The sequence below is a fragment of the Dermacentor albipictus genome, chromosome 1 (genome assembly GCF_038994185.2).
Source record: "Dermacentor albipictus isolate Rhodes 1998 colony chromosome 1, USDA_Dalb.pri_finalv2, whole genome shotgun sequence".
NCBI classification, from domain to species: Eukaryota; Metazoa; Arthropoda; class Arachnida; order Ixodida; family Ixodidae; genus Dermacentor; species Dermacentor albipictus.
Window position 1 is genome coordinate 344,466,636 of NC_091821.1, and position 13,356 is coordinate 344,479,991.

General features: G+C 42.2%; 1 protein-coding gene across 10 annotated transcripts in view; it reads left to right on the forward strand.

Annotated features, from left to right (window-relative positions):
• The window catches only part of Rbcn-3A (rabconnectin-3 alpha), a 175,434-nt gene continuing 162,078 nt past the window's right edge, over nt 1-13,356 (forward strand). For 3 of the 10 annotated variants that reach the window (XM_065444229.1, XM_065444420.2, XM_065444548.2), the window contains exons 1-8: nt 8-424; nt 522-733; nt 1,033-1,158; nt 1,991-2,062; nt 2,150-2,228; nt 3,258-3,468; nt 5,897-6,006; nt 11,510-11,636. In XM_065444229.1, the coding sequence (XP_065300301.1) occupies nt 647-733; nt 1,033-1,158; nt 1,991-2,062; nt 2,150-2,228; nt 3,258-3,468; nt 5,897-6,006; nt 11,510-11,636 (812 nt within the window). In that variant the 5' untranslated portion in view covers nt 8-424; nt 522-646. Of the gene's footprint in view, nt 734-1,032; nt 1,159-1,990; nt 2,063-2,149; nt 2,229-3,257; nt 3,469-5,896; nt 6,007-11,509; nt 11,637-13,356 lie in introns of all 10 variants that reach the window. The other 7 variants (XM_065444609.2, XM_065444684.2, XM_065444752.2 and 4 more) reach the window with 6 other exon arrangements.

Below are 13,356 nucleotides of genomic sequence, written 5' to 3' on the forward strand. Positions count from 1 at the left end.
CACTTTCTGAGCGCGAGAAACCTTTCTGAAGCTTCGAAGGTCGGTGGTAATAACATACCGCGCCATTTCCAGCGTTCAAAATTTTGACAGCTTCGCCAATTTTGTGCCAGCGTTGCTGCCGCCACCTACCCACGGAATGAAAAACGACTGCAAGCATGAACAGCGCCTGGCCCGACATGCGTCTGCTCGCGGTTGTGTGCCATCGCGTGCGCAATTCGCCGCCGCGATTCCTGGCTAGTGCGGCAATGGAACCCTTTTTGCGGCCTTCCGACCGACCAGTGCATAATAGTGGCTCCTAAATGGCTGAAAGGAGTGTGGTGCTTTTTCTAGGTCAATTTGAGATGATCCAGCTATTGGTTGACGCGGTGTGAGTGCCGTCGGCTGAGTGCCGCAGTCTAGGCCTAGAGTTAGCGCCGATCACAAGGTGATGTGCTGTCTTGTGACGCTATCGGTGCCGACTTATCGCTTCTTCTGGCGTACCAGGATCTGGTGCATTGTTTAAACTGCGATCTGACTTTCAGCGATCCGGCTGGGCCCGAACTGGAAGCCGTTGCTTCGGCACTGAACGAAACTGGTGTTCGCGGGGGCGTGCCGGGGCTTCTGATTGCGTGAGCGCTGCGTCGACGAAAGCTGTAGTTCGACAGCTATGAACCTTCACCAAGTTCTCACTGGAGCAGTAAATGCTGGAGATCACTGCTATTCTGTCGGCAGCGTCGAAGGCGTTCCCTTTACAGTAAGCAGCCATTTATAACTGCACATCGTAACTCGGTGTTACCAAGATAAAAGCGTTCATTGGTAGTTTTATAACCGGAACTGTTCTAAGAGCACTAAACCAATATATTCGGTCCTAAAGCGGCCTTCTGGTCAACGTTAGCGAGTACAGTCAATTACACTATTTCTATTTCCGATCGGACTGTGGTGTTCATCACAGGTCTCTTTTTATTGTCGAAACCAGTTGTAAGCTTCGCTTGACGGGGAGTGCACCATTACGAAACCTGCAGACATAAACCAACGTTTTCTTTTTATTTCAAGGTGTACGGCGCAGGATGTAATATTGTGATATTGGCACGAAACTTCGAGAGAGTGCAGATCATCCCTGGTGTCTGTCATGGAAACGTGCAAGTTTCCTGCATAAACTGCTCAACTGATATTGGGAAGGTACGTCTGGTGTCATGTTTATTTCGTGTGTCAACTTTTTACGTGTCCTGGTATTTATCATCCGGCAATCGCGTTTTGTTTTCCGCTGCGTTCTATGCTAGTACATTGTGCCAGCTTAATCGTATATTTACTGACTCTGAATACACATTATTAAAATGCTTCTAATATGGGCAAGTGTGTCTATATCCTTTGCGTATCGTAACTTGTACAAGTACTTATCGTGTAGTCTTAAATGCATTTAGATCTCATAAGGTTTGAGTATTTCCACCAGGGGGACAATTAATATGCACTAAGGGTGCATAGAGAAGTGGCCACTCGCATTTGCTTTAGAAGCCTGCAAACGCCTTATCTGGAAATTTCATATCCCCACCTTAAGCATGTGGGTGATTTTATTTGGGAGACAGTGCAAGGGACGAGATACATAGTGCAAGATGTAGACACAGTGAAGCTTTCAATGCCTTGTTTTGCCTGGTTCCTGCCTTCTCAGCCTCATTCTGCTTTCCTAATAAGCCCTGTACCACATAGCCTACATGAACACAACCTTGCTCGTAGTTGACTCTGTACCAGAAGCCAACAGTCAGCTGGTGTCAACATTGTGCACTGTGAGAAAAATGAGTATACAGAAGTGCTGCAATTTATGATGGATGCAACTTCCATTTCAAGTGAGAAAGCTTTTGGGTAAACTAGTAGACATTCACGGACGAGCAGGTGCAATTTACTGGCAAAGTAGCTTCCTTCTGCAATATATCCAATAGTTGGTCAGCATGCTAAATTGCAAGGTTCCGTGGTGTATATTGTAGTCTCATACTTGTCACATGCTTTGTTATGACAGATTGCAGCTGCATATGGAAAGCAAGTAGCTATATTCGAACCATCGCCACTTCTTCAGCAAACATCAGCTCACGTAAGCTACTTTCTAGTATCTCTTCTGGCTTATTTTGTGTGATACGATATGGATTTGACTTTCGACCATTTTTCATGTTGTCCTTAGAAATTGGACTACAAATGGATCCAAACGGCCACGATACAAATGGACTACTCTGTGTCAGTGCTTTCTTGGAATTTAGAAGGTAAGAAACCTTCTAAATGCCTAAGCAACATTTGGCATGAAAACATGTAAATTGCTGAAAAGTGTTTGTATGTATATTTACTTACCGTATGTCTGGTTTCATTAGTTTAGTTTAGTATCATAAAGTCATTGTAATCTGAAGAAACCTATACCAACTGCATGTGCCAGGTTTGTCATAAACTGCAATTTATCTAATATAGGTGCTTCAACTTTTGACAATATTTGGGAGGCCCAAGCCAGCAGCTCTTTATTGAAGGCGAAATGCATAAGTTATTGTTAATGTTAAAATTGGGAGGAGCCTTTAAATGCAATGCATGAACAGTATAAAAGAAACATGAAAAATTTCAATAAAGGGGCGTTCAAATATTCTTTTGTTTGCACAGTGGTGTGAGCCACGTCTGTTTCCATGTTCATCTCACTGCCATCTAGGAGAAAAATAAAAACCGAGGCCAATAGGGCACAAGAATTTCTTTTGCTTAATTCTATTTATCATCAGCCACTCATAACCAGCACATTCCTGTGGCGACTGATAAAGTGCGTAAAGGAAAGGAATTGGAATAGAATTATTGCATTAACCAGGGCCAGGCAGAAGAATCAAGGGTATAGTTATGTTGTACTTGGCACTGGACTGTATATGAAAAAATAATAATAATAATAATGTGTTTCTCAAACAATATGAAAGGAACACCCAACTTGCTTTCAAGAGCCTATAGCAGCTCAACACTAGCCCCACATAAAGGTATTCAGTGAGTGGTCATACTTCTGGCACTGAATTCATTATTCAGTGAGACTAAATGTCATACAATAAAGTTACTTGTTGCAAATTTAAATGTCAGATTCAAATCCAAGAATTGGGTTTTCAGTCTCATAGTGCTAATGACTATACCTAATGGAAGCCACCAAAACTTTTTGTTCTGTGCTTTGCTTTTGTTTTGTTTCATTTTGCCTTTTTGTGGCTAAATTTGATCCTAGCAGGACTTCTTGCAACACCTTGCCAGACAGGGCTGTAGTTTTGCTAACTTTATTGCAGGCACGCGGCTACTGACTGGTGGCGAGTGGATACAGATGTGGAAATGCACCATGAAACCAGAAAGCAATGCCAAGTGTGGGGACGAGGCCGCCAAAGCAGGCCAGCCCCAGCTGACCAGCCATTCCGGCGTCTCCTTCCAGCTTGGAAGTGATGAGGCAGCTCCATCACTCCCTGACGAGGATGCCTCGTGGGACTGCATCTGGAATTGCAGGTCTCTATTCTCCTTTGTTTGCTGCTATAACAGGGAGTTTTAGGAATAGCGCACCCAACCGTCATTGCTTACCCAAAGCCTTATGCCATGCCTGCTTTCTCTTGTCCTCCTTTCTGGTCATTTTGTATGCCTTTTTGCATTCTTTAAGTTTGTGTGCCCGGGAGTTTGCATTCCGTAACTTTGGGTGTGCAAAACCTAAAGCTCCATAATGTTATGTTGCAGAGCCTTTTATATCTCCTTCAGTCACAAATTGATTTGCTGTCTATAAATTTTTCAGTTTCATAAAATTCTGTCAAAAGAAAGTCAAGGGGGTAGAATGATCAGTTGTGCATTTTCTTGCAAGTCCTCATAATTACAGAGTAATCAAATCTTGATTTAGTGTGCAGTCAGTCATGTCACACTTCTCCATAGCAAAAATTGAAACAGTGGCTCAAAACATGGATGCGAGCTAATTATTGAATTATTGGCTGCAGGCATTACAAGGAAACAAAATTTACGTAATAAAGGAGTACAGGATGCTTACATAAACATCTTGGAAATATCTACAGAGATTCCACAGCTACCTTAATTCACAAAAAAAGTAGGAAGATACCTATAAAGAAAGCGGCAAGAAAAGGAGACACAATATCTCCACTGCGTGCTTGGAAGAAGTGTTCAAGCTATTAAGCTGGGAAGGCTTAGGAGTGAGGATCAACGGCGACTATCTCGGCAACCTTCTATTTACAGATGACATTACCCTGTTAGCAACACCGGGGACGAGTTCTAACAAGTGATTGAGGACCTTAAGAGAGGGAGTATAAGAGTGGGGTTGAAGATTAATATGCAGAAGACAAAGATAATGATGAATAGCCTGGCAAGGGAACAACAGTTCAGGATTGCTAATCAGCCTCTAGAGTCTGTGAATGGGTACCTTTACCTAGGTAAATTACTAACAGTGGACCCTGATCATGAGAAGGAAATTTACAGAACAATAAAAATGGGTTGGAGCACCTACGGCAGACCTTTTCAGATCCTGGCTGGAAGCTTACCATTATCATTGAAAAGAAAGGTGTACAATCAATGCATTCTACTGGTGCTAACATATGGGGCAGAAACTTGGAGACTTACAAAGAAGCTCGAAAACAAGTTAAGGACTGCACAAAGTGCGATGGAACGAAGATTGTCAGATGCAACGTTAAGAGACAGGAAGAGAGTTGTATGGATCAGAGAGCAAAGGGGGTAGCCGATATTCTAATTGACATTTAAGAGAAAAAAATGGAGCAGGGCAGGTTGTGTAATGCGTAAGTTAGATAACTGGTGGACCATTGGGGTTACAGAATGGGTGCCAAGAAACGGGAAGTGCAGTCGAGGACGGCTGTAGGGAGTGCGTACAACACTGCTGTGACCATGATGTTTCTACAACAGTGGCAGATCAATCAAAAGTGGTGCATTAACCCAGTTCACTTGCATCCGGCTTACCTTGCAGTGGTGCTGTGGAATGTGTGCATAATGTTCCCACTATAATGTCCCCGATATCTCGTGAAATCTTGCTTCACAAATGCCTCGAGTACCAGATTCATGCAGCTTGAGCTTGAAAATGTGTCTGCTATTCCCATTCTTCTATATATTGCTACAGCGTTGCTTGCTACTAGTGCTTTTCTATGGTGTGTTCAAAAGATGGCTCCGAGTTAGTGACTCTTGTAGGTTCATAATCAAAACAAAATAAGAACTCTTACTTCGTTTTTTTCTTCATGTTTTATTCATAATTGTGCTATAGTATGACCTTGTTGATACTTGAAGCTATATGAACACAAGGAACTGTCAGCTAAAATCACTTTGTGCCTGTGGACATCGGGGCAAAATGCACACTGGAGTATGGAAAGTTGGGCAAGTTGATATAACTGCATTTTGTAACAACACAACTCCATGAAACAAGACATAAAGACGAAGAAGACCATAGGACAAGTGGTGCCTGCTTGTCCCAGGTGCTGTTGTGTTGCTTTTTGGTTGTACTGGGTTGTGTGGGTGCTAAATGGTTGCTGTTGCAAAGCTAATGACACTAGTGGCATCAAAAACAAGATAGACAGGAATAATACTCGAAGTGATCAGAAGTGGTCAGACAAAATAGTTCTTGTTTGGCAATCAGTGATCACTAGGGCCATTGCAGTCATCTAGCAGAGGCAGTGTTACTAAAAGCTTTTTCAAATTGTTAAGTCTGGAACAAAATCCTTGATGTACACAGACATGGAGATGCATATTTGATATTTATGCTGACTGGCATGGCATCTACATTTGCACCTGCCACCATTCCAGTTTCGCCAGTTTTCATGCACGTCAAAGTGTAATAACATGCATTGCCAAGTGTTGTATAATATTTAATATTAAATACACTGTTTGATGGGCAAACTGGCTTCATAAGCTAAATGTTTACTTTTGTGTCCTTATGCAGGACATCCCAGCCTGTGAGCTTCCTGCGCTTCTCACCAGATGGCACGTTGTTTGCATCTGCAGGAAAATGTGACCGTTTGGTAAAAATTTGGCACAACAGCCAGCATAAAGGTGGGTTTGCACGTCAACCTTGCAGTTCGTTGTAACAGCTCACTATAGTACATGTGATTATAATAGGAAGTGCTGCCAGTCAGACTTTTTCGTCGAGCAAAGCGAGCTTACACAAATTGTGTGAATCTGTTCAATTTCACTGCTAAATTTTAACTAATCATAGAATGACCTTACCAGTAACCCTTTATGAAGGAGTGTTTCTGCAGGCAATATACCTGAAACAAGTTATTTTCCTGCTGAATTTTGCTATTGAGTATGAAGTTTCTTTTAAATGTCTTCAGCTAACACTGTATGAATGTCATTTGTTGGTATAGAGTGAGAGCGAAGAATTAGGAAACATTTTGGAACATCTCATTTTTTTTTAAAGCACGGTCAGAGCAGACAGAGCGTTGCAACATCTCTGGCGGCAGTGGTGTCCAGTGGCGTAGCCAGAAATTTTGTTCGGGGGGGGGCTATGCCACTGGCCCTATATATATATATATATATATATCATCATCAGCCTGGTCACGCCCACTGCAGGGCAAAGGCCTCTGCCATATATATATATATATATATATATATATATATATATACGTAGCTGCAGCTCAACCTCCTCCTTAAGAGGAAGCTTTAGCTCGGGTGCTCCTATTTAAGTACATGTAGAAGGGGAATTCGTTTTTCCCTGCAACCACTTCACCAAATTTGAGGAGGTTTGTTGCATTTAAAAGAACAAGTTTAATTCTAGTGACTACTGGTTTCGAATTTTTCATTTAGGTGGTCAATTATTTATTAAAAATTGGCCAAATCGAATATTTTCAGAAAACGAAACTATCAAGTTTAAAACTCCGTGACTCAACAATAAAAAATGATATCACAATTCTGTGAATTGCATCTAATAGCACATCTACAGCGGACAAAATGGATATGTTACACATGAGTCTCAAAAAAATTCAGTATTGTGGAATTACGGCTTTTGCAGAACCCTTGTACACAACGTAACCAATTCACGTAAGATACAAATTGACATAGCAAACTTGTCCGCTTTTACTGTTATAGTAGATGCCGTTTACAGAACCACAATGTCTGTTCTTCATGCATAGCTATTCGTTTGTAAACGTCGTGCTTCTATTTTTTCAAACTTTCAAAATTTTCAAAATATTTTAAACAAAATTCAGGCCCTTAATCGAAGTTTTGTTTCGAACAGAACTAGAATTTAACTTTCTCTCTCAAATGCAACAAATTTCAATAAAAGCGATTAGCAGGATTATCTAAGAAAAGCGTTTCTGCGTTTTACAAGTATTTGAATAGGCCGCGTCGGATTGGGCCCGAGCTAAAGCTTCCTCTTAAACAAGTTGTCAAGGGATCAAATCCATGAATAATAACTGCATTGTCATTGCCAAAGATGCTGCAAACGAATTCTTGAAAGCTACGCACTGTAAGTACAAGTAAAATATGTATTTTTTCATAAAATATTATACTCGTATGTGCCAAAAATTGTGCCCAACATAACTGATGTCGATGCTTCCATGTTTTTTGTCTATTTATTAAGTAAAGAAAATATCACACGAACTTTAGAACTATATCAGTTAGAAACCAGGAAAGCAGTGCATGCCACTGATATGAAAAATTAAAAGGCAATGAACTGAACAAGTTGAGGACAAATATGTTAATGACACTTTGTCATTCATGAACCGTGCTTACATTCTTGTATATATGCAATGGCCAGTGAAAAATCTCAATGACGCTGTAATTTGTTTTAATGTATTACGCAAAAGCAGCTGTCACCGGTCGTGTATCGTGAGTAATTGCACCGAAATCATAGTCGCAACAGAGAGCACGTACAAAAAGCAGGAATTCTGCATGATATACGAGGGTAAGTCAAATGAATGTGAGCCAACAACGGGGTACTTTATTTAAAAGTAGTCTTCATGAGAATTTAGACATTTGTCCCATTGACTAACGAGTCGCGTGATTCCCGTCTTATAAAACTCCTTGGGTTGCTGCTTCAAAAAGTCTGTATCTGGTTCCCTTGAGCTGTTTTTTCGGTTGCCCCAAAATGTAGAAGTCGCAAGGTGACAGGTCTGAGCTGTATGGCAGATGTTGCAGCGTTTCCCACTTGAACTTTGCCAGTTTTGTATTAACCACATAAGCAACGTGGGGACAGGCATTGTCGTGGAACAAGATGACCCCATTCGTCAATTTTCCACGTTGTTCGTTCTTAATTGCGACACCCTGCCGTTCTGGCGTTTCACAATATCGGAAACAATTGATAGCCTCTCAAGATTTAGCAAATTCTATCGGTAATGGACCCTGACGGCCGAAAGAAAAGTCAACAACACCTTTCCAGCGGAAATGATGGCCTTTGCGTTCTTTGGGCGTGGTAAATTCGAATGTTGCCACTGTAAGCTTTGCCGTCGTGTTTCAGGCTCGTAGTAGTGGCACCAAGGTTCGTCCCCGATCACAGTTGCAAACAAGAAGTCGTCATGCTCATTGTGATACCCGATCAGATGAGTCAAGGCAGCGTGAAACTTTTCCGTCTTCTCGCGATGGATCAAAATCTTGGGGATCCATTGCGCATCAAAGAGCCGATAACCGAGAAGCTCATGAATTATGGCGTGAACCGAACCGTGACTGATGTTCAGACGGTCTGACAGTTCATCGATGCTTATCCTCTGTTCTTGTTTCATCAGCTCATGAACCTTTGAAATTGTGTGGGGGGTGATTGCACGATGGTTTTGGCCCGGTCTTGGAATGTCTTTACAACGTCCTTTAAACCATTTACTCCAACACTTCACAGTGGTCAATTAAATGCCGTGTTCGACGTAAAAGGCAGCCATACGGCGATTAATTTCTGTTTTGGAAACACCTTTAGCTGTCAAAAACTTCGTGACACCGAGCTGTTCAACTTTTGAAGTGTCCATTATGTGACGCAACCATATTCAACCCAGTGTATGAGAGCATTAAAGAATATTTATCTTCACACCTGCGTGTCACTTTTGCAAATGAGGCATGCCGTTCTCCTACGCGCATGCCTCGCAGATAATGAACCGAACCATTATTGCGCGGTTAGGGCAGGCGCACTTTCATTTGACTCGCCCTCGTACATTAGAAATGCAAAGATACAATGGGATATACAAATGCGAAAATACGGCTTGATAAAGGACAAAAAAGTGTCACTGGAAACAAAGTTCACTGCATGTATACACAAAACCTCGAAACAAGATATTTAAGTATACATTCTAGACATTCTAGACATTCTAGACAAAATCCGGAGTGATTTCCGGCGCTGGGGGTCGCTTTGGTCGGCGGTGCATGGACAGCACGAAAAAATTTCGGGGGGGGCTGAAGCCCCATAAGCCCCCCCCCCCCCCTGGCTACGCCCCTGGTGGTGTCACACACATTATGTAAAGCAAATGAAATGTACACCGCTAGGTCATATATGATGAGTTTGTTCGAATTCCAAATGAAGTTATTAGTGGCTTTGGGTGAAGCCCACTTTTAGTTTTCAGCCTAGTGTCTCCTCCCTATTGCTGAAAAAGTTTCCACAAAATGTTTTTTATTTTTGCTGAATTTGCTCATTCTCCATTTGTTTTGCACGTTTAGATACGAAATAAACAATTCTTTCCAGTATTTATATATCTCGTCCATAAAGGGTTATAGTACATTACCTCACGAATCGCCTGCTGAAATAGTTTTTTGAATCCAAAAGAGAAAGCTGATGAGTGGCTCTCGCTCTCCTTTCATCTCAATTAGCGCGCCAGAAGCTACACAATGGAGAAGCTTAGTGGCTAAGCCCTGCCCAAAAGTTAAGCGTCTTGGCAGCGAGAGGGCTCATCACGGCACCTTGTGGCGGCTTCTGTAAACTGAGCCATGCAGCACGCTACTGCAGTCTCAGAGGCAAAGTGCAGCAGACACAGCTATGTGCAGCGGTCATGTGTAGACTGGCAGTGCAAAGATGAAATGGTTTCTCTGTGTTCTTGAAATCGCAGACTTATATATTTTTCATTTAAAGGGACATAAAAGGCAAATATTAAGTCATCATAACCCTACCATTGTGCGTATTTTAAACCCTGCCAACTGCTCATGCGCCTAGATTCCGCATATTTGTCAGTCTATCTTTGGTTGTAGTTTCTTTTCTTGTTACTGTTGTCATTGTAATCGGTATACTTCATAGTTCTTGTATCCAGTTTTTCCATATGTATAATGCCAGCCAATATTTTTTTTTTTTCTCTCTTCGTGTTATCCTTTTTCCCGCCCGACCTTGTACTTGCCGCCATACCACATTATCATCGATTCCTCTCCTTTATGTTAAACTGCAAATTTGAGCCGTACGTTGTACACCGACAAGTTACTTTGTACTTTCTTTATTACCCCCCCTTACTCAATGCCCTGTAAAGGGGCCTGTAAGGTATGTTCAATAAAAAAATAAAAAAAAAAACAGATTAATGCTTGGGAATGCCTGAGGTGTGAACAAAGCCCATGTGAACAAAGCTTTAGTAATTGAGAAATTGAGCTAAATGCAGAACACAATTTGAGACTCGCCCGGGACATTCAATACTAGCCCGATGGTGTAGAAACTCCTCGCTGTAATTCTGTCACTAGTACTCAATCACTCGTAGTGAAAAGATAATTGCATTGCATTATACGATGCAAGGGAATGCTACTTGTCTACTTCTATTCGATCCTTAGAAAAAAGAACTTTTTGACGTCTTGACAACAATGCAGGCGATTGAAAGGTTTCATTTTCACTCAGCTCTGCATGTCCATGCTTTCGCGTTTCAGCTAGTAGTTTCATTATTGCTTAGGGCTGGGCTGGTTTTGTTGGCTTATGAAACTTGCACAACCTAAGCAGCAGAGAATGCATCGCAAGCCAATGTGTCATTGTCAGGGTCGTCGACAAAGTCTATTATGATGAGTGTAAAAGATCGTGTTTACAATTCAGCGTGCGCTTTCCCTTCCTCTTTTGCCCTGTTGGCTCTGTCTTGGCTTGGTTTCTAGTTGCACTTCTGCGTTTTGTGTAACAAACTGTAGTGCTTGCAGTTGAGCAGCGTTTTACTCACTGGCGGCAGTAAAGGGCGGTGATGGCGTAACATCACAACTTCCCACTCAGGGGCAGGAGACTTGAATTGTGCGAAAAGTATACAGACCCTTCAGACATGATTTTCTTCTAAACTATGTCTTTCTTGGCATGAAACAAATGCTGAGAGGTCTATGTGATGGTATTTTAACAATCTACATTTACAAAATATTTGGTTTCAATGTCCCTTTAACTTAAAATTAGCAATACTAATAATAGGGCGAAATGCAAAACATTTGCATGCCACTTAGACATAGGAGGACCTCAGGTGGTCAAAATTAAACAGGAGCGCTCCACTGTGGCATCTCTCATAGCCTCACTGTTGCTATAGTATGTCAAACTCCATGAATCAATCAATGACAGGCCATTATTAAAGTTCCATGTAGCATTTTTTTTTGTGTGTGTGTGTGGATGGGGCATCAAAAGGGCTTTTGCTCACGTTCACAGTGTCTGACCCTGGCGGGAATGCCAGACAGCAAGTGGATCGGGGCTGCACCTTTGGGTTTGTCTACGCGGCCCACCCACGAGCCGTGACAGGACTCTCATGGCGCAAGACCAGCAAGTTTATGCCCCGGCAAGTTTGAGTTGTTCTTTTTTTTTTGTTAGTATGGCATAAAAGTGATTGTTGTTAATTCAGTATTCCATACAAATTACTTGTTGTGAGAAGTGCACATCAATTTTAACCTCTTTTGACCTAAATTTCTTTACTGCTATAAAAAACATTTAATTTCATCTTTCTGCTGGAAACAACTGAGTATGATTACCAAAGTCCTTTAATAACTTATTTCTCATCTGTAAACTTATTTGGTGTATATTCATATGCTGCCCTTTGTAGCCTTCCACAGGGAAGTGTCATTTAGAAGGCAATAGATGCCACCTGCAGGAGGCTAGCTTACAAACATTGTCAAAGCTGTGTCAGGTTCCTTATAACGTAAATGTATTCACAGCTGTGTAAGGTGTCTTACACTAGTGTGAAAAGAAGAAAATGCAATAAGTGGTGCATTTAGTTGGTGACTATAAGTGATACAATTTCTTAAATCCTCGACTGCTGAAAACGTGTTGGATGTGGAGCTTTCATCAAAGTTATGATTCGTTAGGTTAGGTTAGGTTCCAACCTAGCCAGTCACGTTGAGGTCAGTTTGCAATAATTTTTTACCACCTTTGGTAACTATGTATGTTAAAGGAAAGGCCCTGTTGTGTACAGTAAAAGCTAGTTAATTCGAATTCCACGGGGATGCTATGAAAATTTGAATTATACAAAATTCGAACTAATGAAAGTTGGAGAAAAAATTCGCTCGGTTAAGGCACGTATATAGTCCGACGTGGTGTGAGCATGAACCCACAAACGCTACGTCACATTGGTGTGAACAATGTCTACACTTCGAAGCACTGGCGCAGCCAACGTAACCGGACACGGCCAACGTGGTTCAACATGCTCGGCGTAGAAATGTCTCTTGCTCCATCCGTGTGTTCATCGCGCTGACTGGCATGGAGAAAAAAATTTTAAAAAGGCGTAGTTTAGCCCGAAAAGTGAAGCATCGATTGCAATAGCAAATTAGTAGATAGCTATATGAAGTAAGGATAGTAGTTTTACCAGCCGTGTAAACATGTAAACATTCGCTTACTAACTAAATTAACAGGTACGGTGTCACACACACATAGGTAAACATGAACACATATCGCTTGATGACCGTGGAAACTTACTAAAATATGCTGGAGTGAGGAATCACGGCAGTAGCTGCGAGTGAATTGACCTTCATACATCTCTCGCTTCAACGTGAACAAAATGCAGAAAGCACATTGTATACAAAGCTATCGGCACTACGTGCACTCTGAAAACATTGCACATCACATTGAAGATGAGGCCCATGCAGGCACACACTTTGGCCAGATTACAGATCGCCTTCAAGTTACAGCGCCCACATCACCGTAAGCAGCAGCCGCTGGAAAAGAACGTCCCTCCCCATCTCCCTCCCTCCCTCCGCCTCACCCCGATGCCTCGCGGCGACAGGAGAGGGTGCATTCTGCCCCACCTTCCTTGCTCATGCACACGTCATTGAGCTGCGTTCACTGGCTCACTCTCACACAGTTTCGCTCGCACGTACAGCATACGGCGCACAGCGACCATTTTATCACCCTTGAGCTTTAGTATATAGAACCTCACGGGAGAGAAGCAACCTACAACAGAGGCGTTGGCCGTGCCTGGCCAGGCAAAAATGCGTCTCTCGCCAGTCGAGCCTAAACGAAGGGCCGCAGATGGAAAAAGCAAAGCTGCTCAGCCCGTGTTGTGAAGC